The following is a 15,125-nucleotide window of genomic DNA, read 5'->3' as shown; positions in this document are numbered from 1 at the left end:
TATACCGATGCAATCTGGCGTACACCTCTATACGTGTCCATTTGACCGCAATATCAGCCTATCTGCAGACCAGGCAGCACCTCTCTCTATTCAGAGTGCCTGCCATCAAAGCATTCTTGGAAGGACTCAAACGAGTCATTCCACCAAGCCACCCACCGGCTCCAATGTGGAACCTCAACTTGGTCCTCACACGCCTGATGGGTCCACCCTTTGAACCTCTACACTCATGCGAGCTTCAATTTCCTACCTGGAAAGTAGCTTTCCTAGTAGCGATCACTTCTTTAAGAAGAGTTAGTGAACTCCAGGCACTAACCGTTCAAGAGCCATTTATACAGGTTCAAGCCAACAGGGTCGTACTACGTACCAACCCCAAATTCATGCCCAAGGTGGTATCGCAGTTCCACATGAATCAAACTATTGAACTGCCTGTTTTCTTTCAAAACCCACAAACTGTCGCAGAAAGAGCACTCCATACACTAGATGTGAAGAGAGCCCTCATGTATTATATCGACAGGACTAAGATCTTTAGGAAGACAAAACAACTTTTCGTTGCCGTTGCGCCACACCACAAAGGTAACGCTATCTCCAAAGCAGGTATAGCCAGATGGATCGTTAAATGTATTCAAATTTGCTATCAAAAGGCTAAACGCACATTAACGATTCCCCCACGAGCCCACTCAACACGTAAGTTAGGGGCCTCCATGGCTTTCCTAGGAAACATTCCCCTGCATGATATATGTAGAGCAGCCACCTAGTCCACCACACATACATTTACCAAACACTATTGTATAGATGTGCAATCAAAACAGCAGGCAGCTGTAGGACAGGCTGTTCTCAAAACTCTTTTTCAGACCGCTGCAGCTGGCACTGGTAGCCGCCGCTAATAGAGGGCACTGCTATGTATTCTATGCACAGATATGAATTCAGCAGCCCACATGCCTCAAACTGAATATGCTACTTACCAGTATGCATCTGTTCTTGGCATGTAGGGCTGCTGGCATTCATATCGCCCTCCCTCCTCCCCGGCGCCTGTAGCAGCTGCAGCTCTCAGAATTACTGTAAGCATGGTCATCACTTTCTGTATCTACTCCATCACTGCCACAATGGCGAAAAACAATCTGAGGATGGAGAGGATGCCCATGCGCACTGTAGTCCAGGGGAGGAGTCACCTATCCCAGGATACTTCGAAGACTCTTCCAGGACAACAACGTGCAAACATCCGGACCCAACACTAGGCGGCGATCTATGCACAGATATGAATGTCAGCAGCCCTACATGCCAAGAACAGATGCATACTGGTAAGTAGCATATTCATTACTAGATTACCCTGGTCCCAGGTTTACTGGTAAGCCCCTTTTTTATAGATGCACATTTCTGATCTAGACCAAGATTTGTATCATATGTTGAGGAAGGCTGATACCTGCCAGTGTTTTGGGATTGCCACATAAGCTTAATTCACACATTTGAGGTAAGTGATCAACATAGCCAATATTTCGCCTGCAAACCAGCCTGTGCCCTGCTGGGCCTGTGCTGGAGAATGTTGGTACAGTTACTTTCAATAAGGATAATTATGTTGATGGCAAATAAGGAAGATTGTTTAGGGTGTTTGAAAAAAGTCTCCAAATATCAAAAACTCATGATACTTGAATGGAAAAATAAAATGTGAGAAAGTGCTCCTGGTAATATTCAGTCTGAGCTTTTTACCCACCAGTAGAAAATCACTTTGGGTCTCACTTAGACCTGCGTTAAGATAGATGTGGGAAATTGATTGTATCAATGTTTGTGTTTATAGCTTAACTTGTGATGAAGAAGTGGAAACTGAAATCGAAAACTGTGATGGCAAACTCCCAAGACTTGTATTGTCTGATGCTCTTAAAGAAGAACTAAAGAGGGACTTCACTTGGGGACTAACCAAGAAAATTGTGGGATCATTGTAAGTATGAGAGACTGGACATGGTTGGGTCTGGTACCAATCTTGTATTTTGAAAATATTTGGAAGAGTTTAATGTTCGCTCTTGAAACTAGACCCTTATTGCTCATTACACATTGAGATGTTATTATGAAATATACGGAGGAAGAAGAATTTGATTAAATTAAAAAAAATTAAATGTAGAAATAACATATGTCTTCTTTGAAGTGCACTCCTTCTGTGCATCTATATACACTTGCTCAGGTCTTAAATGTATCACTTCTGCCACAAGGTAACCTGTGGAATTCTGAACCAAAGTTTCCTAACTGGTGGTCCCGTACAGCGAGGTGTAGACCTACAGTTGCTTTCGATTTGAACCATATTAGAGTACTTCCTGGCTGTTCATATTTCATTACACCTAGAGTTAATTGCCCTGAACGGATTCTCATCCAACATCTTGTGACGCGTGCCCTCTAGTTGGAGTTTATTTCAGTCTTAATACTCAACCCAGCAGGATTCCTTTCCTTTACCACCGATTTCAGGTAGGCTTTTCAAAGTACACGATTGGACTAAAATGTAATATTGTTGGACAAGCATCTGCACCCAGTTCTATAGAACAGCACCATAATTTCACTTGTTTTCACCTCCTTCACTTTGTTGCCTTCCTTTGTAATGTCCCTCAGATGCTAGCACTGTGCAGTAGCCAAAAGGCTGTATGAGCACCATACAATCAAAGAAGAAAATAAATTGCATATCGGTGGTGCCACTGGTCTGTACTGTTGAGCACAACTGCTACCTGCTATCACAATTGTAGACATAATATTCAATCTGTTAAAATGAAAACAGGTAGGCTACCTGCAGCGCATCAGTGTTTGACTTGGTAGCGGACTATGAACCCTCCCCTGTTCCATGTGTCGGAGATCTGTTTTTCACTTACTGATTGGTGGTGGGGGTGGGGGGATACGGGCTTACATCCTTTGTTGTGTTAGCATTCATTTTTTAGACAAGAGACCTATAGGTTGTTACTAAGCCCGGGCAAAATATCCTTTACCCGGGTGCAGTATCGTATAATTTCCAGCATTTCTCATTATGGATGTGATGCGTAACGCATGGTAATGAAAACTTTCCTAGTAATCATGATGGAAAATTTCAACTCTATTAAGGACGCGGAGGCGAGGATTATACTCAACTTTCTTTTATTCCTTACACCAGCAGTTTCATCTTTCTAACAACAACAAAAATATAATTCCCATAATGAATGCCGTAAGGGTCCTCTACAATCCACCAATCCGCAGTCCTCATGGTTCCCGAGGGCGTGCTCTTCCCATGTCACTTCCTCTTTCTTGACTGCAACCACAATATCCCCGAGCTTAGTCAGTCTGCCTTGGAACTCTCAGACCCTAGAAAAACCCAAGAGACAAACCAATGGATCCATTTACTAAGAAGAAACTGTACAAACATCATCAGATCGTGTTGCCAGTGCATCTTACTAAGAACAGCAAAGGTCTAAACATTAACCTTCCCTTTTGGGATCACCCACCAAAGAGTTAACAGTTTCAAAACACACATACTTATTCCTTACGACAGAGAGCCAGTTGAAGTGCATTTGACACCAAGTTCCAGGTTGGGTTCAGGTCTCTCGGAGCCATGGGTGGGAATAATCCTCACCTCCATGTCCTTAATAGAATTGAAACTTTCCGTCATGATTACTAGGAAATATTTCATTCTATGTCGGGACCGGAGGTGAGGATTATGCTCGTTCAAAGCTTATCCACCACCAACGACGCCATGTCTATGACTGGTTTAAAGTAGAATCTTTTAAACCTAGAATCTGATGACCAGTCATACTCCTTGAGGCATCTGACCATGCACAGCTTTGGGGATTTATCGAAAGCCGGGTAGGATACCATTCTAGAATCCAACTTGGTTCTGTGCACAATATGATAGGTGACGCCCTCTGGGGTAAAAACCCTTCCAGAAATGTCCAGAGCTCTAATATCTGACACCTGCCGGCATGATACTAAGCACAAAAGCATAGCCAGCTTAAGACCTTATTGACATCCATAAAGAAGAATACTTGGTCTCCGGAGAAAGCGTGAGGCGACTCCCTGTCATCAACTTGCAAATCAATTGGTGTTCACCGACTTGGGCTCCCAGAACTGGTAAGTGGCCTGCTGAGATCGCCGACCTATAAGAATTGATAGTGCGGTACGCCAGGCCCTGGGCCGCCAATGATGCCAAGAAGTCCATAATAGCTACCACTTCGCACCCCATGGGATCCTGGTCATTCCGAACACACCAACCGACCCATCTGGTCCATGCTAATTTGTAGCGTTTGTTTGTGCTACTGGCCCAAGCCGCTCCAGTAGCTTCTGAGCCTCATTTGATAGGCCTGAGACTCTATAGCGATGCCTGAAATCCCCCATGCCACCAATGGCATCCGTCCCGCTGGACTAGAGGATGGGGACCACCCTGGGGATCCCTCAGAAGAAAGGGATCTCTGGGTAGAAGGATTGGAGAATCCGATGAAAATTCCAGAAGAACTCAAAACCATACTTGAGACCTCCAGTACGGGGTGACCAAAACTACCCTCGCCTGTTGTCTGCGGATTTGCGTCATGAGTCTCATTATCATTGCGAACGGGGAAAAGGCGTACTCTGTCTCTTTGGACCAATCCTGCAGGAAAGCTTCCGTAGCGGCTGCAAGAGGTTCTGGTTTCCCACTGAAAAATCGCGGAAGTTGGTGGTCCAGTCGGGACTTGATGAGATCTATCGAGAAAGGGCCCCATATCCTGGGGAGTAACCGAAAGAGCGGTGGATTAGTTGCCATAGGCTCATGTCCGACCAGCTCCTGGAGCACCAATCTGTTATCACGTTGGGACGTATTCCGCTGTCACTGAAATGTTGTGGGAGAGGCAAAGCGTCCAAAAGCCTTAGCTAGATCCACCATAGCCTTGAATTTCGTTACCCCGAGATGGTTGATGTAACAGACCGCGGAAACATTGTCCGTCTTCAGAAGCACGCTGAAGACTCATTGTCCTTCGTCCTACACTGGATCGTGAAGGATCCCGCCATCAATTCTAGGCAATTGATGTGAAGCTGACCTTCTTCTGCGGACCACTTTCCTCCTGTGAAGGAGTCCCTGCAACGAGCTCCCCAGCCTGACTTGCTGGCGTTGGACTCTATCACTAAGTCTGGTTCGCAGCCAAATATGGCTCTGCCATTCCAGGCGTCCTTATGATCCACAAAAATACCGGTGGGTAAGAGGGTCGAGGGGAAGTTTACAGACCTGCACGGACAAAATCCCCTATTCACTAATCATATACCAACAAGGAATCCGTGGGTCTACTTGGAAAAAACTGAATGCTGGGAGTGAACAAAACAAAATGCTCCAAAGAAAAAGTCCCCATAAAGAGGACGAAGTCCCATCACCCACCGAAGTGGCATGCTTCATCATCTGGGGCCTCCTCTTACCCACACCTGGTGTGGTTAAGGAGCTACAACTCCTTTGCTATTGTAAAAGGAGGAGCTCGCGGATGTTTTCTTAATGGTAACCGCCTCGGTGTACAAATATTAATAGAGACTGAAGATGCCAAACGTGTGGTGAAAACTACATGTGTAGTGGAGTGCAGTGTAAAAAACAGTGTATTAAAATTGACTACCTAAAGAAAAATATGTTTATTAAATATCTTTAGATGTCAAAAAAGAAAAAGAAAAAATGTGTTCCCTACCTATTGTCGAACACACTATAAACAAATATGATCAATAATATACATGGTCAACATGTTTCAGCCATAAATGATCGTACATTTTGATCTTGGCTTTCTTCAGGACCGATTCATACTGCATCAAACAAAGATGAAAAAAGTGTAAAAAATCACACAACAGTCTTAAACTAGAACGATACCACCTACATACCTGCTCCTAGAAGAGTGAACGGAGCTGCAGGGGTTCAGAATGATCACCCGTAATGAATCGGGGACGAATGCCTCCTCTCCTGGTGACAACTCAGGGCGTGAGGCAGCGCTCTGGCTGTTGCTACCCCGGGCGGTCTTCCTGATCGTACCGAGCGGTGGAAGACCACCCGGGGTAGCGACGCAGTACCAGGGCACCTGGTCGGAATATTGCAGACCCCTGTGGAGATAAAGAGGCTTTCAGGCGCTGCAACGCTCTGTAGTGGAGTGGACCCGGAAAAATCACCTGAATTGATGAGGCAAGAAGGCCTACCAACCGAGGAATTTGCCTCAGGGAGGTGGAGGAACGTGCTAGTACTCTTCTCAATTCTCTGCGAATCTTGGATATCTTCCTCGCCGGAAGAATCAAGGTGCGGGACACCAAGTCTATGACGAACCCCAGGAAGGTTTCCAGCTTGGGAGGCGTCAGAAGCGACCTCTTGCCATTGATCACAAACCCCAGGTTCGGAAAGAGATCTATTGTCTCCTGCAACTGTTGTAAGCGGCATTGTTCCAAGAGCAGAATGTTATCCAAATAAATGATGAGGCGAAAGCCTTTGGTTCTTAGTGTATCCACCATTGGTTTGAGAACCTTGGTGAAGCACCACGGGGCAGAGGAAAGACCGAAAGGGAGTGAGGTAAACTCGTACACCTGACCTTTTCACAGAAACTCTTGGAAGCAACGGTGCGGAGGGAAGATGCCGACTGTGAAGTATGCGTCCTTCAGATCCAGCCGGGCCATCCAATCCTTGGGTTGAAGGAGATATCTCAGCAGATGGAAGCCCTCCATCTTGAAGTGGTGATAGATCAGCCATTTGTTGAACTCCTTCAGATTTATTACTGGCCGTTGGCCCCCGTCTGGTTTATCTATCAGAAAAACATTGCTGAGGAAGCCTCTTGGGTGAGGACATGTGGGAACGACCGCTCCTTTTTGCAGCAGATCCACCACCTCCTGGTCTGTGAGTTCGGCCTCATCGCATGCAAAAACCAGTGGTCGAGGTCGAAATTCTTGCACGGGAGAACTGTAGAATTCTATTTGAAAACCTTCTATGGTCTGTAATACCCATGCGTCGAAGGTGATAGACCTCCAATTGTGTGCAAAAACCGCCAACCTTTAGATGTGGAAGGGGGGAAAAGGCTCACCTAATGTGGCCAGTGGCTGGCCTCTGGCTGCTCCTCAGCCACAGCGGCGTCTGTTGCCTTGTCTTGACTGGAAGAACTCCAGTCTGCCTGGCTCTTGGGTTTTCTTGCTGCCTCTTTGAGGGCATTGTGTATAGAAACTGCCGGCTGAATGCCCTCTGCCACGGCCGGCCACGACAAAAACTCTGGGTTGGAAAACCATCTTTATGGAGGATTGCGCCTTAACTAGGAATGTAAATGTGGCGACTAATTTGGTAATTTCTTCTATGAAAGGCTCTCAGAAGAGACCGCCTTGCACCACCGTGCCTTCCTCGGAAGAGGCCAAGGCTCCCAGCTTGGGATCCACTTTTAACAGAAAAGAGTGTCTCCTCTCTGTAGAGAGGGCGCAATTAGCATTGCCCAGAAAAACAATTGCGCGTTGGAACCAGTTCGAAACTCTTTCCAGGGAGAGAAGGGTGCCTATTAGTTTGGCTTCCTCTGCCAATTCTAAAACCTTTGTAATGGGGCCTGCTATGTCTAGCAACTTACTTGATCTGTCTATCCACTTATTTGGATCGCGAAAGTACTTCTGCAAGAAGGTGGCCATCTTAGGGTCAACCTCTGGAGTAGTTGCCACTTTGCCCAGTAGGGCTGGGCACAGACACTCTGCCCTGAGGCAAGCCCTGACCTCCTTCTCGAGAGGTTTGTGCAAGTGTCCTGCTACGAACGCCGAAACTTTGGGGGAGGGTACACACTCCGAGCACCGGGGATGTATTAGGTCCTCAGGGACCAGCATATCAGAAAGCTCTTCTGACCCTTTGGCATGTCTGTGGCGGGGGACCCCATAGGGCACGTTATGGTCTGGATGGACCTGCTTTATCGTCGGAATCCCCCAATGAGTACCCTCCATCCTCATGCAAGCTAGGGATCTCTGGTATAGTATCTTGCGACCCCACATCTGACATGGCTAAGAATGCCTTCTTCAAGCATTCAAACGCCCCCATATCAATGCCTGAGGTGCTCTTACGCTTCTGAGCGCACTGGGGTTGCTCCGCTTGGCAGCATATACGATTTGCATTGTGCGGCGCTCAAATGGGCCCATGGCAGCTGCTACCGCCTGGTGGATGGACGCATCCACCACATCGCAGAACTCATAGTCAAGGGGGAGAACCTGCAGAGGCTCCTCCTCTGTGTGTTCATCCTCCATGATAAGAGCGAGCACTATACTAGTTAGACTTGTAATATGTATAGCAGTATATATATATTTATATACCCCAAGCACTCTATGCACTAGTAGTGGCACTGCTATATCTGGGGGCTGGTATGCGCGTGAATAAGTCACTCGATTTTATGCACAGCCGAGTGTGGTATCTGGATCTATTGATCCGCTACGGGGCGACTCACCCTGAAGGTCTAATGGGTGTCGGATGCGTCTGGGCTCGCCCCAGTCTGCCTCCCCACACCAACACAGCACTTGCGCTCGCCTTACGGCGTTCAGTACAGAGCCGTGGTGTGGGCGCCAGAGGAGGTAGCAGTAAGCTACGGACCCACTCAGTGGACGCCAGGGCTTCCGAGATGGCAGAGGCGTCGTGGCGGACTTCTGGGGCGTTCATCTGGCACCCGGCCTGCCGTCACCAGCGAGGCGAGGACCAACGAGACCCACAGACACACGCCCCACTGTCTTCTGCGAGCGCGCCGCACTGCCAGCCTGAATCACCTCAAAAGGGGCCGCGAGCGGAGCGAACGAAATGCTCCCGCAGCCCTGAGCTGCTGAAAACGAACGACACAAGCAAACGGGTACACGTATCACATAGCCACAAAGCAAATATACAATAAAATGCGCTTAAATTAGGCTTAAACAATTTAAATTATGCTTAAATTCCCCCTGCACTGGACAAGCGAGAGGGAAACCACACTTATCTGCTGGAGAGCAGGAAAAGAAAGAGGAAGTGACATGGGAAGAGCACGCCCTCGGGAACCATGAGGACTGCTGATTGGTGGGTTGTAAAGGACCCTTACTGCATGCATTATGGGAATGATAGTTTTTTTTGTTGTGTTAAAGTTGAAGCTGCTGGAGTAAGGAATAAAAGAAAGTTGAGCATAATCCTCGCCTCTGGTCCTGACATAGAATGCATATTATGCTATGTTGTGTAAAGGAGATTTTGTTTGAGTAAAAATCCGTTTGTGTGAACAAAGCCCAACGCTCGAAGGCTTTACTAAATGCAAGCAGCCGTTTTCTAACAAGTGGAAACGTTAATTAACTGGAAGTTTATTTAGAGGTACATTTTTACCCATGCAATCAATTACTTATCCTTTTGTTTGAAATCCCTGCACCCATGGAATTGTTTTCATTTCTGTGAAAATCAAGTAAATTGGTTGCAAAATGAGTGTTTGAGTGGAGAACAGGCACCACGGATTCAATTTTGTTTGATGAACGGCTTCGAGTTTGGGGTCGAGTGGTGCAAGGATGGTCTCGGTGGGAGTTAATGGATAAGAATGAAAGAGCAGTGGACATTTTGCAGTGGAGACCGCCTAGATTATATTTTTCCTCATTTTCCCTGTTGAATTTTTTTTTACAGATTTGTGATTTCACCATGTTTTACTTTATGGGGCAGAGTCTGCTGTAGGCCGTAGATTTTGTTTTTTAATGTATTTTTCTCAATACTGTTGTGCTAGAAATACTTTTTTGTTATTTTAGGGGCTAGTGGATAGCCCTGAATTAATGCCAAAATTAGGGTATTTTTGTCTGCATGTACCTGTTGGTGGATCGGGTGTGATGGCTCCAGGATTCAACACCCATGTAGCCAGACATTTTCCTAGATCAGCAACCTTCTTCAACATGTGCTTGCCCACCATTTTCCGTGTTTTTGAGATGATTGATTAATGTGCATTGTCTGCCACTTTTAAAAGATTTACGCCGGGGCAATTGTTTTGTAGGGCTTTTTTTGTTTAGGACGTTATAAATTTTATTTTAAACCTTTTTTGTGTTTATTTTCTAAGTTGCTTTGGCATTTTTGGCTTGGTTGATTTTTTGCTTTCACATTGCTCTTTTACTCCCCTAAAGTGTACAGGCCAGTTATGGGTATATATTGTGTTATTCAGGTTTGCAGTCCTTTCGCTTCAATGCCATGTTTGTTGGTGGAGGGGGAACCGGCTCCAGCCAGGGCATGCAGTAATGTCCTCCATGCCTTTCGCCTTGTCTGCCATTTTATGAAATCAGTTTGTGTGTCTCCATTGACCACTTTACCATTGTTTTCTATGTCTTCTAGAGCATTTGATTGTCCTGCATTTTGTTAAACCATTGCGTACCTTATAGGTTGCCTTTTGTCTTTGTTCTCCATGCCGTCTGCATTTCCAGACCTTTTGCTTGTTCACCAGTTTATAAAATCAGTTTGTGTCTGTGATCATTGAGTACTTGTCTCCATATGCCACTTTAAAACTTATTTTGCTGGGAGCTTTGTATGTTATGGCCCTTTGGGGCCCACAGATATTTTTGCACATTTTCCTTTTGTTCGTATATACTTATTACTACATATTGTGCTTCTAGTCTATAGTACACGATTGTTACTGTTTTTTATTTATTTGGGTTTTGCCAGCCTCTTTCTAGCTCCCATACAAGTCCCATGGGCCTTGACGGGACACATGATATTTATTTCAAATTGTTTTTAGAATTTGTTTTTAAATGTTTTGCCACATAGATTAGGCATTCTGGGCCTTGGCCATAATCAATTTAATAGATTTTGCTAGTCATCTTTGGTCCCATAGGGGCAGGCCCTGTAGGTTGCTACGTATTTTGCAGTCTATCACGAACTGTGGTCTAAGTAATGCTCTTTTTCACAAAACAGTTTATATGTTTGTCTATTTTTGTTATAATGACGTATTACATTGACTAGAATGGCCAAGTCTGGCTGTCGTCATTCTTTTTTTAATTGCCTATAGGTGGAAGGACGACGTCTGAATTCCCTGGCACAGGAAACTCAGAGACTTCTATAAGTGCTATTGTTCTCGATGCTGCTTAACACCAAGTGAAGAAGATGGCACCAAAGAAAGAGGCTACTACCTAGAAAGCAGCTAGTGAGAAGTCTCTTGCCACCACTGGCATCAAGGCCTCTCCCTTGTTTGCAAAGCTGCAAAATGTGCAGTACCTTCTGGTCCCTCTTGTGGGCAGGAAGAAAGTGGAAGTGAGACCACCTCTGGTGACTCCACAAATATACCACCAACCCCAAGGCAGAGGTTGTTAATTGATGCAGTCACTGCAGTCGTTGCTTCAACCACTGAGTTCAAAATAGAATTGTTTCAACAAACTAAATTGTCCTAGGAAACTTGACCGCAGTAAGTCTGCTATATCTGATCTTCCTGTATTAAGGACAGATGAGGAATTTGAGCTAGCTGTCCAGCAGGATGTAGTGAATGCTCTTACATTGGACACCTTGTTTTCACCCTTTCCTCCTAATAAAGAACTCCCCATTCCCTTCCCATCCCTCCCCCCACACTCTCCACCCCCATCTTCTCCAAGCCACCTGCTTCAGGTGACAGTTACGTGTCGTGAACCCTTGATCCCGCCACTGGAGACCAAGGAAACTGAAGGTTATGGAAAGACTGGGAGGAAGAGGAACGAGTGGTTGTTCATGTCAAAGTGGCACCGAGGAAATGCAGAGGACTTCTGTTCAGCCTGCTGCTGTAGCATTATGACCTGCGTCCATCTGCTCAAAAATAAGCGCCAACTACCAGCCCTCTTGCAGTTTCAGCCTGCCCTCAGAAGAAGCAAATACAACCTATCTCCACCACAAGTTCTTCTGGCTTACACGTTATTGGGAAACTCCTCCCAGGGTAGGTCTTCTTTACAGTTAGACCAGCTTTGAACCACAGTGCCAAATGCACAGTTTGTGGCAGACCTATGCTTTGTGTGAAGTCATGTGGCCAATTGGTCTGTATGAAAAACATAGCTCCAATCCTGTGAGGACAACACCTAAAAATGTCTGTTGCTGTGAAAGAAGAGCATAAACATAAAGATGTGGTGAAGATGATGAGGTTGATGAAGTTCTCATGTGAAGCAGCCCTCTTGAACATATTCTGGCAGCTAGGGAACCTGTTGCTGCACCACCTGAAGTAATCACTGAGTTCCAAGCAAAAGTCGTCCACCCCTTAACACCATCTATCAAATGGTCAAACATTAGAGACATTTCAACATAGTAGAGAGGCAACAAAATAGAGTATGCAAAGAGAAAGGTGTTCGGAAAACAAAAAACAAGACGAGTAAGTCCTCTGTTTCTTTTAATTGTGTTCTTCATTAGTATATACAAACAAGCACATCCAATGCGTTTCGACTTATCGCAGGCTTCTTCAGGGCAGAATTAAATAGAGAAAACATCTGGAAGAGACAATTAGTTATAGGTTTTTACCTTAGAATTACCCCCAGGCGTCATACTGGATCCGGAGAATTTTTTTGTCCTCAGTACCCCTGCGCATCGAAAGGTGGCGTCATTTGGACCCACGTTCATCGTTTGGCTTCTTGGTCGCTGGGATGACATGGCGGTAGCTACTTAAACGCCGCCTTCGCGCGCTGACATCCGTTTTTTCTTTTTCCGCGCCAGCCAGCGCAGATCCGGAGAGAGCAGTACCTCCAGTCACTTTTTTGACTGACTTTTTTGCGACTTTTGTCGACACCGTTGAGTCTTCGACTCCTGGTACACATAGGGATGCCCGGTTTCAAGGCTGGCGGATCCTGCAGAAAGCTGATGTCGGTAACAGATCCGCACCGCGTGTGCCTGGAGCGCGACCATGGGCCATGAATCTGAAGTCTTTGCGGGAGCGGTCCCGAAAGCTTCTCGAGGCCCGGCAGGCCGCTCAGCGCTGTTCGAGGTCCCGGTCGCGTGGGAGGTCGATGGACCAGTCGTGGAGTCACCACCACTCGTCCTCGAAGTCTTTGCACTCCTCAGCTCAAGTCGAAGAAGAAGTCAAAGAAGCATAGTCGTTCTTCGACTTCTCCCTGTCCGTCGGCCAACGCGACGAGGAATGTGGACAGTGCGCGTTCCGTGGCTCCGCGTGCGGAGCCCGAATGGTCAGCTACGAGTTTCTCTCCCTTTCCGGGAGCCGGAGTGACCCCTGCCCTACTTCGAAGCTTTTACAAAGCAATGCTTGTCATCTTTGGGCAGCCCGACTCCGCTGGCGCGTCCTGGACCCCGTGGACTCGGTTGGGGGCCCTGGGCCTTTTATGCCGGCGTCTTCTTCCTGGGCACCGCAGGGCCCCCCAGACGCCGATTCCACTGGCACCACGTCCACATCCGATGCAGGTATTGCCCCCAGCCGGCGTCGACCCTGGCCTCCACCCTGACTTGGACACTAAGCCAGACCAGTCTTGACTGATGGGTACTTTTGTACCCCTGTTCTACCTTGGTTCTTCTTTCAGGCAAGATTGGCAACCAGAGGAGGGTGAGGAGGACTGGGAGGGGTCTGGAGACCCTTTAACCGACCAGTTGGATGACCCGTACTGGATAGAGGACTTGGGGGAAGCCAGTGATCTGGATATTTCCCCAGACCTTGGCATGTTGTCTCCTCCAATTGTGGCTATGGAGGAGGGAGCTTCTTATGCAGTGGTGTTGCGTAGGGAGGCTGCGGCTCTCAACATCGAGCTATCTACGGTGGCAGTCTGGACTAAGCTCCTGACATAGGTGCTTCAGTCTGCAGGTGCTCTTCGGAGCCCCTACTGCCATTAAATGAAGCCCTAACCGACATCCTTTTGGGCACCAGATCCAGGCCCAACACAGGGGCTCCTGTAGATAGGATGATTGCCCAACGCCACCGCCCGGCTCCAGGCGACCCTTCTTCCCTCTCCCAACATCCCACTCCTGAGAGCTTGGTGGTCCAAGCCTCGACGTCCAAAGGACCTTCTTGGGAAGATGTTTTCTTCCTCCAGCTTGGGACTGTGGTCGGTAAGCATTGCATGTCTGTTGGGCTTTTACATCCACTCTGTGTTGGATACGTAGCGCAGGTGCTGCCCCAGTGCCCGGAGGAGGCCCGGGCTGTCCTCTTCAGTGCAGTCGCCAAGGGGAGAAATGCAGCCAAGTTTACCATACGTTGTGGACTGGATACCGCCGACTCGCTAGGCAGGACGATTTCAACGTCGGTAGCCCTTTGACGCTACACCTAGCTGAGGTCGACTGGTTTTTCTGGGGATGTCCAGGCTACCCTGATGGACATGCCCTTTGATGGCCGTCGCCTGTTCGGTGACAAAGCAGACCGCGCGCTAGAGAGCTTCCAGGACTCTTGGGCTACAGCCAAGTCCTTGGTCCTCTTCCCTACCCGCCCTGCACAGTCTGCTTTTCACCCCTTTCGTGGCTACGGAAGGGGTGCCCCGCTATGTTTCGGTCAGAATTACCCTGAGGCTGCTGGGCCTCATGGCCTCCTGCATCCTGCTGGTAGATGGGACCTGAAGTTCCAGTGGGCACAACATCAAAGGAATCTGTCCGAATTCGTTCAGATCTCAGAGTGCACTGCACGACAATTGCAGTGGTGGCTAACTAACCAGGATTGGGTCAACGGCAGATACCTCTCCCTTCCCCAACTGGATTTCACAGTGGTGACGGATGCATCACTTCTGGGGTGGGTCGGCCACATGGGAGTGGCGGAGATCAGAGGTCTCTTGTCTCCAGCAGAGTCCGGGCTCCACATCAACCTTCTGGAGCTCCGGGCGATCCGTCTTGCGCTGAAAGCATTCCTTCCTTCTTTCCGGGGAAGAGTACTGCTGGTGTTAACGGACAACCCCACTGCCATGTGGTACTGTAACAAACTGGGTGGGGTTGGGGGGGGGGGGTCATGGACCCTATGTCTCTGGACATGTCTGGTACATCAGAGCATATCACTGGTGGGTCAACACCTGGGAGGATCACTGAACACCAGGGTGGACAAACTCAGCCGCAGGAACATGATGGATCCCGAATGGCGTCTTCACTCGGAGGTGGTGCAAGGTCTCTTTCGGCAGTGGGGAGAGGCTCGGTTCGATCTATTCGCCACAAAAGAAAATGCACAATGTCAGCAATTCTGCGCGTTGGGATTTCCAAGGCGGCACTCGCGAGTGGAGTTGTGGTCTTCTATACGCCTTTCCGCCTATATCACTTCTGCCCAGAGTACTTAAGAAGATCAAGC

The 15,125-nt window shown here is 47.6% G+C and overlaps 1 protein-coding gene across 4 annotated transcripts in view; it reads left to right on the top strand.

Annotated features, from left to right (window-relative positions):
* Nucleotides 1-15,125, top strand: part of CCDC117 (coiled-coil domain containing 117) — a 158,380-nt gene that overhangs the window by 110,597 nt on the left and 32,658 nt on the right. For all 4 annotated transcript variants that reach the window (XM_085633540.1, XM_085633538.1, XM_085633539.1 and 1 more), the window contains one exon: nt 1,793-1,933. In XM_085633540.1, the coding sequence (XP_085489666.1) occupies nt 1,793-1,933 (141 nt within the window). The remainder of the gene's footprint in view (nt 1-1,792; nt 1,934-15,125) is intronic.

This window comes from Triturus cristatus, chromosome 11 (genome assembly GCF_964204655.1).
Source record: "Triturus cristatus chromosome 11, aTriCri1.1, whole genome shotgun sequence".
Classification (NCBI taxonomy): domain Eukaryota; kingdom Metazoa; phylum Chordata; class Amphibia; order Caudata; family Salamandridae; genus Triturus; species Triturus cristatus.
The sequence above is the reverse complement of the archived record's forward strand: the minus strand, read 5'-3'. Positions and strand labels throughout refer to the sequence as shown.